A 17,953-nucleotide genomic window follows, 5' to 3' on the forward strand; every position below is an offset into this window, starting at 1 on the left:
ACATTGAAGAGCAGATAGCAGGTTTGGCAAACCATGAAAGGTCGTGCGTGGCACAACAGCCCTATAAAGCATCATCTGTCCAGAAAACGACATTGGTTCAGGCTCCCTTACCTCATTCTTTACCCTGCACATTCGATCAGGAACTCATGGAGCTAATTGCACTTCCTACATTTTCTCTTAAATCCTCTCTTCTCCATTCCCACTACTTTACCTCCCCCAACTTTTGCCTAGGATATTGCAAGCTCCTTCCTTCCTCCTCCCCCCGCCACCCATTTTTTTTAATGTAGGCTCCATGCCCAGCTGGAGCCCAGTGAGGGGCGTGAACTCATGATCCTGAGATCAGGACCTGCACTGAGATCAAGAGTCAGATACTTAACCGACTGAGCCCCCCAGGTGCCCTGATATTGCAAGTTTCTTAGTTGGCCATCAAATCTCCCCACTTCCAGTCTACGTGGTCACAGAAATGGTTTTTTTCTAAAGTACAGCCAGGCCAGACCATTTTGTCACTTATTATCCCATACAGTTCTCCAGCACACAGGAGAAAAGGTTCATCCTTGCCATGATGTGTAATTTCAGGTATGATTAAGACCCTGTCCACCTTTTCAGACTCACGCTACCCCTGACCCTTCCAGACTCCTCGCTGGCTCGTGACAGTGCACAGGTTACTAGTCCTGGTTACTAAGATAGGTTATCGATCACAGCGAGCCCACTTTATCATAGAGAGAGGAGTTCCTACCCATGTGTTCAGGATGAAATAAAACTATGTATCTAGAAACATAAAAGCCTGGCCTTCACCTTGCTTATCCCCAGGACTTACTAAAGAATTTTAAACAGAAGAATGATGCAATTCCATCAGCACTTTAGAAAGATGAAGGGCAGTAGTGGGGACGGATGGAGAGGGTGAGAAAGGTGAGGAAGACCGGGGAGCAGGAGGAAATTCGTGGTGAGAAAGGAGTGTGTCGTGTCAGCCAGACTAGAAACAAAGGAACTACAGGAAATTAAGGGATCTAATCTAAGGGACTCACTTCCTAACTGGAAGTGGACATATTCAGGAACAGAAGCTGATTCTAACACGTTCTGATGCTTTTTCTGCCCTCCCATGAAACTACTCTCCATGCTTTGAAATTGGATTCACATTACAGAAACAGGCAAATGTGTGCTGGGATCCGATCTCGCAAGTCAAGAAACTAAGCCGGGAAATGCCATTTAGGTTTAAAAGTGAGCAGGGATGCTTGTGTGAAGATGCTTCTAACGAATATGCTTAAAATCATTTTTCTGAAGAAGTGAAAAATGTTCTCATCAATGGCTCCAGGGACTGGATAAATCCAGAGTTTATAAAAACAGGTAAGAATCAGGTGCGCGTAACAAATCTTGGCTTCAAAAAACAAACAACCCTAGCCATTTTATAAACACATCTTCTAGTTTGTTACATTGTCAAACCGGAAACACACAGTTGCAGGAGCAGACTCAGGGCAAAGCATCAAGAGACTCAGATGGTTTGACTCTCAGTGCCTTGTCTTACGGACACTACCAAGCTCTCGAACATCTGATCAGAAGAGCCAGGAAAACCTGTAAGTCCCATTGCGAGTTCTTCCGCAAAACGTCCACAGAGACAGAAATTTCGAATGCGCAGAAAGCTGACTCCTTCTACGCTCTCCTGACTCACTGGTGACCTCACGCTGTGCTGCACAGACTGACAGTTTTAGCGAGCAGGGCCACATCCTATCGTTAAGGAGGATGATATGCTTCGGCACGTCCTCTGAAAAACGAAATAAAAATGCTAATACAGAAATTGCATTACCTTATAATGCTTTCAAGGTTTGAGCTGAGAATTCCTGGATATCCGTTTATCGGAAGGAATTCCTGGATGCCTGTTTATCTGAAAGAAATACATGAGTTTAGAAGATGTGCGGAGGCTGATGGTTCACCTACTAACAGTGCTCCTTCTATGCGTAGTCTCGTGCCAACATTTCGTGGCACCTGGTTCTTGGAGTGTACTCTAAGAGAGTCACTAGTGCTATTGATTTTCCCTCAAACCACTTTGTGAGCTAATTAAAGGAGCGAACAAGCAAGATCAATAGGTTTTAGGGTCTCAATCCCTCACCTCCCAAGTAAGACACAGAGGCTCTAGATACGGCTGGAGCACTCCAGACCGAGAGCAGGAGACACAAACCGCCTCGGACCCCCAGCACAGGGCGGCCAGAGCTCCAAGCCACTTTCGAGAGTTTCTGTGTCCTGCAACTGTCTTCCTGCAGCTGAGACAGATGGATGGAACCAGAAGTGAAAAAGCACTTTAATACGAACTCAAAACCAGCTTGAGTTCTTCTCCTGCCGAATCCCCATCATCAGTGACTGCCACGTAAGGTCATCATGCTAATGGGGACTCACGGCCTCTATCCTGAATTCTTAGAGGGGCTGCGTCTGAGAATTCAGTCGGATTTAGAGCTTCTCTGCTTAGTTCCGAGGTAGGAGGTTCCTCCTTCCTCACAGCTGCCACCGAGCCCCACTGGGGCCCCCAGAACCCCTGAGGTCGACCCATCCCTGAGACCACAAAGGCGGTCTTGGTCAGGATGGATGTGCAGCTGTAGCTGGGGAGTCGTCTACTTCTCAACTCCACTGGACTCCACGGTGCGGCGTTTCCTACAGTACTTGTTGCGGACTTGGATTTGAACCTCCCCTGCCCTCCCCACTGTTACCAGAGTCAGAAGCTGCCTTCTCCCAGCCCTGTTTCTTCTCTTGTACCTAAAACAGGTCACTGCCACCTGACTTGCGGAGGCTATGGTCAGGATAAACGCAGAGGAACAGTCCACGTAGAGTCCCACGAAGCATGAAGCACAGTCTACCTAGTTCTCATGACAGCGTCTTGCTCAGCTGGGGTCGGGTGCCGCGGGCCATCCCTTCCCTTGGTAGCTGAGACGGGGCTGGGGGGTCGGGGTATCCGACAGCCATTCCTCAGAGAACGCTGGGTACTTACCGCGGCCGGTTCTGCATCTCAGATCAGGTTAGAAACAGGCATAGGAAAAGGGGAAGGTGCCGAAACCGCACGTGAACAGTGACTCAGGGGCTGGTCAGTAACTGGGAGGCGGTAGCGTAACAGACAAATTCAGTGCTGGCGCTTCGAAGCCCTTGTCTCCCACTGCATCCGGCCTCTGCGGCTTCTTGCTCAGCTCCGTCCGTCTTCCCACCCGTCAACCTCCAGGGTCTGACCTCCACAGGTCTCTGACCCAGAATTCTCCTTCTCCTCCTCGTCCCTCTCTCTTGGGCAGTGGGGACTGCAGTCGGAGCTGCCGTCTCGTGCCCAGCCAGCAGCCACAGCACCGGGAGCAGAACGCAGGGCTGGCAGGCAGGCAGCAGGCAAGGCAGCCTGGGCTCCTAAGGGGTGTGTATCTCCAGCATGTCACAGGTTGAAGAGCGGTACCCGTCTCCTCTAGCCTCCAGAAAGCCAGGGCGGGTAAGGGCAACCGACAAAGGAACAACCTCGAAGAAGAGACCGTATCCCACCTGCTTGGACAGAGAGCAAAGCAGGTGCCTCACGGGTACACCTGCGGTTTCAAGATGAGCAAGCTGAGAAGCACAGCAACCGCCACGAGGGGAGGAGGAAAAGAACGGAGCCGTAGACGCTTCCAGAAGAAGAGAATTTCTCCCAACGTGAAATGCACAGATAATTTAATGGAATTTACTTGATTTTCCCCTCTCAGGGTCTGACTTCAGGAAATCAAATTACAAAGTCATCATCATATCCTAGATTTATTACAACTGACCTGCAGGCAAAAGGATAGAACTATTACATAAACACTTCGATTCCATGTATATATCTTAAATAGAGGAGGGTTCAAACAAGAATACAGGATAAAATATTCCCAAGCTCCAAGAAGCAGGTATGTTACTGAGTTCCATTTGTACAGACAAATAAGGCAATATCCCTGCACATTAGCTTTTTGATAATTTTTATACATTTTTCTATGGTACAAGAGAAAAATAACCAGAGCTCACAATGTACAGTTCTTACACTATTTTCACAGTTTGTGAACACTATACACCCTTTTGTTTTAATAAAGATACATTGTAATAAACTCCTTGCCCTTAAGTTTATAGTTTATAATAATCTATGATTAATACACTAAAATTGCCTTTTGATGTGGTCATCCACACAAGAGAACGGTCAGATGAAGCTCCTGGACAGTCAGAATTGCTTTTTTCCCCACGTGTCCGATGGCAAAGTGACCCTCCGCAGAGCCAGACAGGAAGTGCAGTAGAGCAACAGATTTCCTCTTGAGTCCCCGGGAGCAACGGAGGACGATGGCTTGGTGTGGTCGAAGGAAGACGCACAGCAACGCTTCCTTTCAGGACACTGGGGGTCGAAGGTTTAGGAGGCTGGGGTGGGGGGGAAACGGGGGAAACTAGGGAAGTGGACCGAAGTGATAATTCGTTTCTGAAACTTGGAGATTTACGGGGATGTAACGTGACACAGCACCGTCCTCTCTCGACTGTTTTACAGCGCTTGGGACGGTCGCCCTGGGAGGGGCTCCCCCCTGGCACCACCGGCCACACTGCTTCCAACACCACCCGCTCTCGCCGCAGCTGCCCTCTCCCGTGCGCTTGAACTGCACACGGAGCCGCACGCTCGGGGCCAGCGAGGCCACTGTGACACCAGAGGGGGCCACCCGGCAAATGAGTTGGTGACGGAGCAGAACATCTGGGGGCAGACCTCAGTGCCCTCACAACTACTCTGGGGTGGTTTGGGGGTTTGGGTTGGTTTGCTTTTTTCAATAGAATTCCAATTCCAAAAAATAACAGTGATCTGCCAGAGACTCTCGCAGGCGATGAGCTTCTGTAAGGGACCTCGTCTGGTCCGACGTGTCTCGGGAAGACGCTTCTTCACCACCCGCCACATCGGCAGGGCCCTACGTTTCTCAGCCTTTTAAACGTTACAGCGTGGGAGGGACTGGGGGCTAAACATACCTGGAAATGAAAAAGGGTTTTGCTATAGGATGGGGAAAAAAGGCAAAATATTGGATTAAGCAGAAGTCACAGAGCGGCAACGGACCAGACAGGAAGGGAGGGGGATTCTGAAACCGAAGATCTGGGCCAGTGAGAGCAGAAGGCTGAGGTTCGGTCTTGTGCTGCCCTACAAGCACTCTCTACGTATCAGTCAAGGCACATCGCTTCTAGCTGCTTCTCCCTGTGCGTGAGCTGTGACGGCTGAAGTATCGGGCGTGGGACCGAGGGGAACACAGAGCTGCTACAAGTCCTTCCGGGTCAGATGCTCGGCATGGAAACATCTGGACTCTTTGCCCTCGGTACGTTTTACTTGTTTCGGTCCGGGTGGTTTGTGGCAGATGGAACATCAAGTTGGCAGCACACCGAATTTGAGAATGGAGATTCTTAGGATCAGCACCTTCTCTGACAAAGTGGCGGACTCCTGAGTCTTCCCGATGAAGAGCAGAAGGACTGGTAAAGGAGAAAAGAACACATTCTGTCCTGTCTCAGTATTTCCGTGTCCACCTCTCTGAACGCAACATGGTTTTTGGTAAAGATAAACTCATTCTAATTTAATGTGGTATTTCAAACAGGAAATTTGGCTGAGCACATCGATCCCCGAACACCGACTGTGACTGTAAAGCAACAGAATATTAAATCAGTAAATCTATTGCACTTGGTGAAGAAAGTAAATTCCTCCCGTTTCTCCCAGCTCCGGAAGGCCGTGGGTCTCGCGGGCTGCGCCGGCTCTCCTCACTCAAGCCCAAGTCTCTCCGTTCAGACATCGTACGTCCATCGCCGCGTTCTTCCGGCATCTGGAAGTCCGACAAAACACCACTCCAGTAGCTGCGTCTTCAGGTTTCGAGTCTAGAAGTGAATTTAAGAGGTGATCTAATCACACTCAGCAAATTGATCGTACTGACTTCCACATTTCATGAGTAAATTCATCACAAAAGAACAGGACGCGGTCTCTCTGACCAGCACTAACACTGTGATCAATCAGGTATCACGGGGATGCGTGTTCTAGGTGACAGGAGTATACAGACAGGATGGAAACGAACACCAATCTTATTGCACATGGTGTCTGGGCGAGCAGTAAAAACACTGTGATACGGGATGAAAATTCTTTACGTCTTGCTTCCTCTCAGCCCTTTTTTCTCAAATCGGACGTAGCAGCGAGATCAGTCGACGTACATGGGAGAGCTGGGAGTTGCTGGCATCTGATCCAGGATCTTACAAACGTAGCAGGCGACCTCGACAGTACGTTCTTCATACATCAAAATAAAGGGATGTTTCTGCAAGAGAATTGGACAGAGAAAAAGAAAAACATCAAAGTCTGTGTCAGAGCCCACACCGAGCTGCTCCCCACTGCGCCGCGGCACAGAACCGAGGGCTCCCACCACGTGTGGCTGCAGAGTTTCGTGGCACCGTCACAGAGAGGCGAGCATGGCCGGTGCTTCATGGAGACGTGGCACCGGGTACAGGCACGCCTGATCTGGAAGGGCCACCCGGGGAAGTGAGGTCGGGAAGCTAATCTCCGCCACGGGTCCTATCTGTTGAGGCAGAGAGCAGAGCGGGGCCTCTGCCGCCATCTGAGAGCCAGGAAGAGCTGCACGGATACCATCGGGACACAGACCTCAACCTCCCCTCCCATCTGCCCACGTGCAGCAGAAGGATCTTAGAGAAAAGACTCTGCCAGGGCCTCAGACGCATCCTAGGATCGCATTCTAGGGGCTTCTGCCCCATCCCCTGCAAAGCCTCTCTCCCCGATTCTGAGTCACTAAAGCCCCCCTCACATGCCCTCTCCGTCAGTACTCTTCTTTCATGGCTTCTCTAAGCTTGCGGACTGCGTATCTTTAGCGTCCTTGCTAGTGCTGACCACAGGTTGGACCTAACATCCGGAACAGCTAGACCCCAGGGTCTTTCCTTCAAAGATCCTCACGTCATTAGATTGGTATTTTCTTCACTGCCGACCGATGCCACATCCAGGATGGCTTACAACACCCAAGTCCCAGGGATGGGTGGACTGTCAAAGAGGCGGGAATTCGCTGTGTGATGTAAATTTGCAGGAGAGCATTTCAAGACCGCAGAAGCACAAGCAAGTCTTATGGCTGTGTTACCCACACCTAGACCATGTGGCGGAAGGCGGCTCCTTTAAAGTGAGTGTTAGAATTCTTCAGGGTAATTTTTATGACCCGTCAAGGCCAAAATTTTCTAAAAATTTCCGTGAGAATCCAGCTAATAAATTGGTAGGAAATTGTAACTTTCAATTTTTTCCTTCTAAATACCTGTTTCAAACATTTTTTTTTTTAGATTATTTATTTATTTATTTATTTGACAGAGAGAGAGATCACAAGTAGGCAGAGAGGCAGGCAGAGAGAGAGGAGGAAGCAGGCTCCCTGCGGAGCAGAGAGCCCGATGCGGGGCTCAATCCCAGGACCCTGAGATCATGACCTGAGCCGAAGGCAGCGGCTTAATCCACTGAGCCACCCAGGCGCCCCCAAACATTTTTTTAAATTACTCATTAGGTCAAGCTGTTTGTCTAGGATGGAGGGGACCATTACTTGCTTAGTCAACCAGCATGCTAACAGAATTCACAGTGAGGAAATATCTAGAATTCCCAAAAGTAAAAAAAAAAGAAAAAGAAAAAAGAATAGAATATAAAATAAAACAAAATTCTCAAAGTCTCATACTCACCAGAAGTTCTTTATACTTTGGCCTTTTGGATTCATCCTTCGTAAGGCTAAAATAACACAAAAAGAACATTAATAAAATGGAGACACAGTTACCCAAGTATTTTTCTTTTCACAAATGAAATATTACAAAGAATCAAACAGTTTTTTCCTTCAGATATAAGAGTAACAACGAGGACAACCCACCCAACATAAAAAAACAAAAAGTTAGACAATGTATGGCCTAAGGATTTATCCTGAGGATATTCAGTGTAGACGCACTGGTGAAAAACCAGAAACAAGGTAACTACTGAGCACAGCCGCGTGGCAGAGTACTGCGCAGTGAACTACACGAATGTGTAAGTATGAAATGTGCGTGTGTGCACGTGCTTTCTAAATACACACACGAGTATTTACACAGACACGACCTAAGAGAAACCAGAGTCTGGGCAGTAAACATAAATAAATTTTATCAATTTATCCTCAGATTTAAAAAATTTTTGCATTCTGTACCTCAATCTGTGTTCTCTGGTCCAAAAGCTGACATGACAGCAGCACCATGTCACCAAGGACCGCACTGCCACGCTGAACCCCTGCCCTGGTGGTATCCTCCCCTTGAATCCTATCCTGTCTACCTGAACGTGACCAGAAGCATCTTCGTGTTGTTTCCGTTTTCCGGATTTGTCCCGGACCATACCTTGCCACCACTCTCCTCCAACCGATTAAATTCAACTTTTTTACTATCAAAAGGTAAACAGGGGCACCTGGGTGGCTCAGTCTGTTAAGCGTCCAGCTCATGAAGGGTTGTGAGATCAAGCCCCGTGTCAGGCTCTGCACTCAGCAGAGTTTGCTTCTCTCTCCACGCCTCGCCCCCCCCTTGCCCTTTCTCTCTTTCTCTCAAATAAAGAAATCTTTTTGTGAAAAGTCACTGCTGGCAGCACAGCCCCCCGATTCCTACAGCCGGTGCTGTGTTCTACACCCGCACCTTCTGCGCGGCACAGCCCGTAGCTACACAGAGTTCCCGAACGCACAGCCCAGCCTCTCAGGGCGACCTCAGTGGCACACAGTCACCCGAGCCCCCTGGGGCAGCCTGAGCTAGTGACCGCTCCACAGAGGGGTAGAGAAATGCAGCTCCTCATCCACGTCGCGCCATGCTCGGGGGCCCACCCAGAGGCACAGCTGGCTCGGGGTCCGCGGAGGCCCCCGAGCTACAGACCAACTTCGCCTAGCAAGCTGCTGGCCGCAAGGTCTTTTCCACCCCACCAGCTTCCCGCACGCTGTCCTCTGCCTTCCAGGCAACCAACTGCAACCCCTCCTGCTGGGTTCACATCCCTTCTTGGCCAAGTCTATCTTTTCTAACAATCTATGCATGCTACACTTTTCGTCTTTTCTAAAAAGACATTATTCCTAAAAACAAAACAAAAAAAAAAATCTGTATTTCCTCCGTGTTGTGAATGCTAACTGAATGCCCGAATATAAAACTAAAACTACAGGACAAGGCTGACAATTCTGTCTCTTCTATACCCCGGAGCTAGGACTCGTCTTCTGGCAAATACCATTGCTAATAACGAGTTGGTGGCAGTCTATTAAATTACTCCCTCACAGACACTCTATCCTCCTGCTAACTTGCACCTTATCGTTGTTCTGTACTCCTGGTTCAATGCATTAGGTATAAATTTACCTTGGTCCATCCTACATGGTAGAGACTTTAATTTCAGTCCAAGAACACATCCCAGATCACTTCTCAAATGCTTTTTACGACTGTCTTCAATATTGCTTCTCCACTTCCAGAATTATCTTGTCATTTTCACTACACACAAGCGAGAAGTTCCCACTCTAGTCTCCCTGGTGCTTGACTGCTCTTCGCTACAGTGTGATCCCTGTCACGCCAGGAAATCCCTCAGCCCTATTCCGCCAACTTCCCCAATTCTGCCCTCAACTGTTTCCAGTCTACAGTACAACAAATCTGCTATCCTTTGTAACGACAGCTGTTTTCTTTGTTTCTAAAACTTAATGAGTTTTCATATCCAACTATTTGTTTCATCACTGGTTTTCTCCTTCCTCAGTTGTAGCAGATCCCACGCCTTCATTTCCTGGGACACCCTAAATCCACTGATTTTATCTTGAACTGTATTTTAGACTATTCCACAGACTCAGCTTGGTTTACCATAAACTCGTATTCTATTAGTTGCTTTTCTTAGCATTCGACTCTACGTATTTTGGAACTGTGGTTTGCAGGGTGTTCATGCTTCTCCACACCTCTGTTCAGCACGTCTCTGAGCACCTAACTGAGTACTATGAACAGCAGCTAGAGAGACAGACAGCGGTTTCACACATCTGGGGCCACCAGCCTAGAACACTGTGCCACCAGGGGTCTGTGCAGTCCCATACGGACCCAGCCCCCCGGCTGTCTACGACCCTGCCACTCCGTAGCCGTAGCTGTGGCCCAGGCAGTGACTGACACAAGCATGTCTTTCACTCCCCAGATCCCGACTTCTAAGCAGACCCTGCTCCTGCAGATCCTGGTCCACAAAAGGGCACTTGTCCACCTCTGATCCCGCAGGAAGTAATGCCCCAGCCGCCGCTGCCCGCTTCTAGACCTGGGGAGAGCACGGCCACGGCTGCAGACCTCAGAGCGTTTTACGTACCCTTCCGTCCACCCGCACTGATATTTACTTTGTAAAACTGCCACGACTTTTTGGTTTCCGATTTTTCCATGTCATTTACTGGAGCAAAAAGCTGTGCCAACGTAGACACTCATGACGCCATGTGAGTAGAAACGTTTAACCCAGTTCTTATTAACACTATCTTCTGTTTCAGAATTCCTGCTGCCTTTAGTAATCACAGGCATCCAGCATCAGACCCAGGCATCCAATAAGGGAACTAGCTGTCAAATTCATCCCAACGAAATAAAATGTGAACATGTATTTCCTTAGCCACATCTTGGGTGCTCTGGCCACCAGACCGGACGGGGCGGACTGAAACATTTCCATCATCTCCAAAAGTTCTGCTGGAAGCTTCAGACCCACTTTGCAGTTTACTGAGCTCCCTTCAATTACACCTAATCTGCCGCTTCATCCAGCTACCGAGTTTTACTGTATGATTTTTATTTCCGGACATTCAGTTTGCTGCTTTGTAAGTTTCTGTTTATTGCTTGTATGTCCAAGCATCTTCTCCATTTTTCTTTAAATTTATGAAAACCTTTTTCCTGTTTCTCATTATTCTCATATCTGAAGTCCTCAGATGCATTCCTGCTATCAGTCGTTTCTACTAATTCTCATTTCTTGTATGAGTGCTGGAATTTCTCCTGAACAACTCATAGTGCATTTGACTTTATCTTTGCGAATTCTGGGGTCCCAGTTTGAAGGATCTGTCTTGCTTCTGCCAACTGACTGAGTCTTTCCAATCAGCAGCCTCTTAACAATCCTTAATCCTCCCCTAATTTATTTTTTTAAGTCACTTTTTTTTTCTTATCAAAGTATCATTGACACACAACGGTACACTGGTTTCACAACTCGTACACAACAGAGTGATTCGACAAGTCTACGCATTACGCTGTGCTCCCACATGTCACCACACAACACTACAATATCACTGTCTATGGTCCCTGTGCTGCACCATTCATGTCCATGACTTATTCCTGGAATCCTGGACGTCCCACTCCCCTCCACACATATGACCTCTCCCCATCCTCGCTCCCCTCTGGCAACCATCAATTCTCAGTATTTATGGGTCTCTTTCTGGTTTTTGTTTATTCATTTATTTTTGCTTTTTAGATTCCACATCTAAGTGGAATCATGACGTTTGTCTTTCTCTGACTTATTTCATTTAGCATCATATCCTCTAGGTCCATCCATGTTGTAACAAATGGCAAGATTTCCTTCTTTCTATGGCCAAGTAATATTCCTGCATGCACACACCCCACATCTTTACGCATTCATCTACGATGGACACAGATTGCTTCCGTATCTTGGCTACTGTAAGTACTGTTGCAATAAACATAGGGGTACATATATATTTTTGAATTAGTGTTTTCATTTTCTTTGGCTAAGTACCCATTAGTAGAACTACTGGATTGTATGGTATTTGTATGTTTAATTTTTTGAGGAACTTCTGTATTGTTTTCTAATGTACATTCTCACCAACAGTGCACGGAGGATTCCTTTTTCTCTACATCCTTACCAATACTTGTTATTTCTGGCCTTTTAAATTCCAGCCATTCTGACAGTAGGAGGTGCTGTCTCATTGTTGTTTAGATTTGCGTTTCTCTGACGGTGAGTGATGGTGAGCATCTCTTCATGGGCTTCTTAGCCATCCGGATGTCTTCTCTGGAAAAATGCCTATTCAGGTCCTCTCTCCACTTTTTAACTGAATTATCTGAGGTTTTTTGGTGTTGAGTTGAGTTCTTTATATGTTTGGACATTAACACCTCATCGATGTCTTACCTCCCATAGTTTCTGATTTCACTTAGTTTTAGAACTCTGTGGACTCCTTAGTTTTGTACCAACTCTGATACATATAAAAAGATACCATTAAATGTTTATCTGGTATTTGAGTAGTTTCACTGCAATTACTGTCCAAGATCGAATCCAATAAACTGCAGTCCACCATAGCTGTGTCTCCACTCTTTGGGTATGGCTCCGATTTTGTGTCTTTCCTAGCTGGTGTGTACATTTATGGGTGCCTGTTTTAAATGGAAGCTTGTCAAGTTTTCTTTATCTCTGAAATGCATAAGACAACAGCAGTATCTTACAACATCCCTAGACAGGTCTTTTTTTCTTTTTTCCTTCCTTTTTAGTTAATTTGGTCTGGTACTTTCATTTAAGGACTCAAGTTTTTCTTCAAGTCAAGATAATTTTCATTTTAATTCTCTACTATCAGTTACGTGGAATCTCCTGGATTTTTTTCTCCAGGTCTCTCATTCATCTTTTTATCCCTTTCCTCTATAAGATTAACTCAAGGTGTTCCCTGGGTCAGGGATTCTGCCAACCCTGCAACACCCACTAAGCTATGTACCACCACTGCCTCCCCTTCAATTCAGAAACCATGTCTGCTACTTGGAAACTTCTCCTGAATTCAAATTAGTCCATTCTCTCTAGCTTTTACCCTGACATTTTCAGTGGCAAATTTTATAAGGGGATGTTTGTTCAAATTTTCCAGACTGATACAACTCTCATCTTCCTTTCTCTTTCTCCATGCCCCCCAGGCATCAGTGCTGACCGAACATGAGGAGCTGACCCTGGTCACAGACCTCGGTGACTGTGAGAAGTAGAGAGCCGTCCCGAGGGCACCATCACCTGGCCAAGGGATCTGTCTCCTGGGTCTGTGAGCACAGATTCCACCATGCTCCCCAGCCTCTAACCAACACAAGTGTCCCCACTCGGAGTCACTGCGGCAAAGCCTGGGCCAAGTACGAGGCAGGAGCGAATACTGCCACAGAGTCCCGGACATGTCTGGGATCCACTGCAGAAAACACTCCCTCAAGACATTTTAGGATCAAGATCTGCTTCCTACCGGCCTAGCCCCGAGTTTGCCTGCTCTCCTGGGTCCTCTGTGCCATGCTGAGGAATTCCAGTGCAGGTCTGATATCCTGCCTGTGCTGTTTTCCTTCTGCATGCAGCAAACTAGACCAGTCAGCCCATCCCTGAATTCTGCCTCATCTTCCCAATTTCACAAGAACTCCTCATAGTACTTTTGCCCTTTTTCGGAACAAGTAAAGACTGAAAAATTCTATTAACATTTTAAATAGGGAGGGAAAGCAGGGAGGAAGGTAAACTGGGCTCTGGTATCATCACTTTGGTCCTGAAGCCCTCATCTCCTTTTTATTCCTTAACATACGCTTCAGCAAAGCACACACATCCTAAGTGTAGAACAAAAATAAGAGGAACATATTCTGACTCTATTACCTTTTTATTCCTTCTTGTCTTTTTAAATTTCATACAAATGAAACCACAGATACTGTTTTATGTCTTCCTTCTTTCACGCAATGCCGTTTGAGATTCACCCTCTTGCCAAGGGTAGCAACGGCCCATCTTTGTGCTGTGTAGTGTCGTGTGAACAATGCTAGAACTTCCTGTCGACCCTACTGCTGATAGAGATGCTTCTTTCCAGCTGGAGGTGATCATGAACGTGTGGTTCTGGACATCTCACACTTGTCTTCTGGCGTGCCTCTGTCTGGGCTTTTGTGGGGCACATACTTGGGACCTGAACTGCTGGAGCATAACGTACGGACTGGCTGTCTTCCACCAGCTCTAGGAGATCCTGCCACGGCTTTTCAAAGAGACTGCACCAACTTACAGGCCCGCCAGTGCTGGATGGAACTTCCAGTTGCTTCGGATGCCCTGGTACCATCAGTCTTTTTTAACTGCAGTCATTTCTGGTGACCGTAATGGTGTTTCATCGTAGTTTTGACTTGCGTTCCCCTGATGTCTAATAATGCCGAATGAACACTCTTTCCTGTGTTTACTGAGCACCTGAATACCATCTTTTTAAGCACCTTTTCAAGTATTTGGCCATTTCTGGTTGTCACTTTCATATTTACAAGTGTTTTATACTCTTTACATATTCTATGTATGGCATATACATATCTATATCTTTTTTTCAAATATCTATGGCAAAGACACCGCATGGTTGGCATTTCATTCAGTGGTGTCTTCTAATCAAGAGACATTCTTAGAAGTTAACAAAATCTCTTCTTTTATGCTTAGGTGCTTTCTGTGTGCTGTTGAAGAAATTTAATCTATCCAAAGGCTATGAGAATATGTTCCTGTATCTTCCATTACACGTTTAACTTACACAACCGACGAAACTCAGTTTGGCCAAAAAACTGCTCAAGGGGAGGGACTGAGAAATGTGGCTAGAACAATAAACCAGGTCCAGATCATAATGGGTTTTGAAAGCCAGGTTAATTTAGACTTTTTTTTTTTTAAGGGCCTTGGGCAGCCTCTGGACCAGGGCTCCCCAGGCCTTTTTTCACCATCGCCCCTTCCTTCCTATGCAATTTAAACACTGCGTATCTGTTTATATGCTGTAGCAGGCCTGCGGAGGGCTGCAAACCATTATGTTATCCGAGAGTTTCTGCCTCTCCGGAACAAATTTTTGCCCCCTTTGGGGTGATGGTATCACTCTGTTAAAAATGCATGCTCTACACAGTCTTAAACAAAAAGGAACATAATCAGACATGCATCATAAAAAATACAACTCTGACAAAAAGAAGAAGAGCGGTTTGGAACAACGGGATACTGGAATATGAGGAAAGCCAGTAGAAACCTGAATGATCCAGGTCAGAGAGGACAGTAAACATCCCAGGACAGTGGAAGGGAGGATGGACACAGGCGGAGAGCTGACGGGAGCAGGTCCTAAACACAGATGTACTTCCGACTACAGCCTGGGATGATCTGGGATGAGGTGAAACCACGGACCTACTCAGGCAAAACAGTGAGACACTGACGTCTATAACCATTATCTGTACGGGAGCACTGGCACCAAGGGACACGGAAATAAAAAATACACAAGTACTACACACAGATACAACAAAACCAGCAGAGAGATCAACGGATCAAGAAGAAGTCAACTGTGGTGAGAGGTTCACAGATGATCATTTTGGAAATTCTACTTCACGACTCACACAGATGACTTCAACTAAATTATTTTATTAGAACAGAATATATAAAATGATCGCATGAGATTCTGTAAACTGCCTATTTGTGTACAAACCGGTAAAAGCAGATTATTTCTGAAAAGGAAGAACGGCCAATTTGAGTCATCCTAATAGCCTTCTACCTAGAAAACCTTGAGGTATTCCTCTCCCCTGGAAAACCAATGCAAAGGTAGGATTGAATTACAGAAGAGGAAATATTTTCTAATCATTCTAATCTTTTCTAATTATTTGAAAAGACGGCAATGCTAGACCATAAAATTTAAATCTTAACAGGACTAGAGAGGAGCGAGAAACAGCAGTCCTGGCAAGAAAAAAATTCTGAGAAAAAGGGCGTTTTCAAGAATGCTTTTTGCTCATAACACATCTTATTTTTAAGTCATGTTGGATAAATCATCGAAAATACTGAAATGAAAAAGCAGATTTCATTTAAAACACAGACTGAGGCGGTACAAAGCAGACCGTATTCCCGCGCCTCTGCACAGTTCTCCACACACGGCCGTGCACGTGCGCGCACCTGCGACAAGGCGGACGGACGAGCAAGGCCCGCTGCACACCCCCCTTGGAATAAGTTGCAGAGGGGCGGCACGCGGCCCACCGGCGGAGGGCGGGGCCTGGCTCTACCGCGCGCCCACGTGTTACAGGTTATGTCAGCACTGCGTCACCGCTACGTCAGCACTGCGTCACCGCTACGTCAGCACTGCGCTGAGCCGCCCCCGCACTCGCGGTCTGATCTGGCGGGGTCCTGACTTGGGAAAAGCTTCCAGGTGATTCCCGTACAGCTTCCGGGTTAGAACCACGTCGGACGGAGATGACCCGTGTCGCCTGATGGCATTCCTGGCACAAGGCCCTAGAGGTCCGCAGGCAGCAGCCTCTCCGCCCGCGGCGTCTGCTTTCCCTCAGCACCGAGTCCTCAGTACCTCAGCACCTCGTACCTCAGTACTCAGTACCCAGTCGCAGCGCAAGTCCCGCCGGCCCGAGAGCCTTTCATGGGACCCTGGGACCCGAGCCCCCACCCGGAAGCAGAGGGCAGCCAGAAGCACCCCTTCCCCGCGGGGGGACCGCGCCGCCGAGAGGAGCAAGCCCCGCGGCCCTCTCTGCACAGCGCCTCCGGGCACTCACCACAAGTTGACGAAGTTGATGAAGCTCGGGGAGAACTCGCGTTCTTCGGAGTTGCTCAGCTGCGGAGGGTCCCCCTTCACGACCTGCGTCAGCTGATCGAACACACTGTTCCACTTGGGGTAAGGAAACCGGCCTGTGGCTAACTCGTACTGCAGAGAACACGGGAGAACACAGCGCACTGCGCGTTACCGCTGCCCCTCACGAACGCCGCGTGGAGAATCTGAACTCCACCAAAACTGTACCTTGAATCCAGCCCAGATAAGGGTGAGGTGAGGTTTTCGTAATTATAAGGCGACGCAGAAGGGGTATGTAGAAATCAAGAGGCTGCAAGATCAACTGGGCTCAAGGACTGGGGCCGAGAGGGAAAACCCAGGCAATGTCGCCACCACCTAAGCGTCGGGGTAGCCCTCGATTTTGATCCCTTTAGAAGGACCCTGGAAGACTGGTTCTAGAACTTTCCTGGTGCAAAAGGTGCACAGTCTGTGAGTGGAAGTGGTCAGTCTTTTTTTTTTTTTTTTTTTAAGATTTTATTTATTTATTTGACAGAGATCACAAGTAGGCAGAGAGGCAGGCGGGGGGGGGGGGGGGGAGCAGGCTCCCCGCTGAGCAGAGAGCCCGATGCGGGACGCGGTCAGTCATTTCTAAGGTAAGAGAACTTGCAGCCAACGAAAGCCCAACCTGAGCTCTGAGGAAGCAACATGCAGATTCTGTTCTCCAGCCCTCCTGTGGTCACTACAACTTCACCCACAAGCAGGTATTACCACAGCTGAATAAATCAGGTCTGGGTCCAACCCCAAACCTTGAACCCAACAACGGCACTCGGGACAGGATCTCTAAACCACACCAAACTAGTCTGAAGGTTCTTACAGACCCGCGTCCCAATGAACCAAAGGTCAAACATATTTGTGGACTGTATTCTTATCTTTCTCTCACTCTGTTCTGGGGATAATGAAAACCAAACAATTGTGTTTTTTCCAAAAAAATAGGTTTAAATCTGTGGCATGGCCTAAATGAACCCCGTGTCAGGTGCACTGAGAGGTGACAGGTAATGGGAGGGTGAGACCTCCAAGCTTATCGGAGAAGGTATCTGAAAGAGAGCACTGTCTGAGGACACTGTCTCAGAGCTTCTTCAGCTCAGGGCAATTGGATGGTGTCGATTTAGTCAAGTATTAAATTACTAGTTTATTAAATCACTAGTTTAGTTACTAGTGAAAAGAAAGCTACCATGCAAACATAAGGGCATCCTCCAGTGGGAGGCTGGGCTGGGAAGTCCTTCGCCCTAAGATGGCGCCTTCAGCTCACCAGTGTCCCCAGTTACACACGCCTGTGGGGGAGCAGCAGGCACACCACACACATGCAGAAATTCAGGCCTCTGGCTGAGGTTTCTTTCCAATATAAATACAAATGCTTGGGATGAAGTAAACTTATTGGTTATTCACAACACTAGGAATAACTTCATCGATTCATTCTTGAGAGCAGATGTTAATAAGAAGGAAAAGGTAAAATGCACCACAGAAAGTAA

General features: G+C 47.4%; 1 protein-coding gene across 3 annotated transcripts in view; it reads right to left on the minus strand.

The window, feature by feature from the left end:
* Window positions 1-3,728: 3,728 nt before the first annotated feature.
* The window catches only part of MAP2K4 (mitogen-activated protein kinase kinase 4), a 134,867-nt gene continuing 120,642 nt past the window's right edge, over window positions 3,729-17,953 (minus strand). For 2 of the 3 annotated variants that reach the window (XM_045984744.1, XM_045984741.1), the window contains 3 exons: window positions 16,432-16,580; window positions 7,678-7,723; window positions 3,729-6,275 (listed from right to left, as the gene is read on the minus strand). In XM_045984744.1, the coding sequence (XP_045840700.1) occupies window positions 6,162-6,275; window positions 7,678-7,723; window positions 16,432-16,580 (309 nt within the window). In that variant the 3' untranslated portion in view covers window positions 3,729-6,161. The remainder of the gene's footprint in view (window positions 6,276-7,677; window positions 7,724-16,431; window positions 16,581-17,953) is intronic. The other variant, XM_045984743.1, reaches the window with a different exon arrangement.

Source organism: Meles meles, chromosome 18, assembly GCF_922984935.1.
Source record: "Meles meles chromosome 18, mMelMel3.1 paternal haplotype, whole genome shotgun sequence".
In the NCBI taxonomy this organism is placed as follows: domain Eukaryota; kingdom Metazoa; phylum Chordata; class Mammalia; order Carnivora; family Mustelidae; genus Meles; species Meles meles.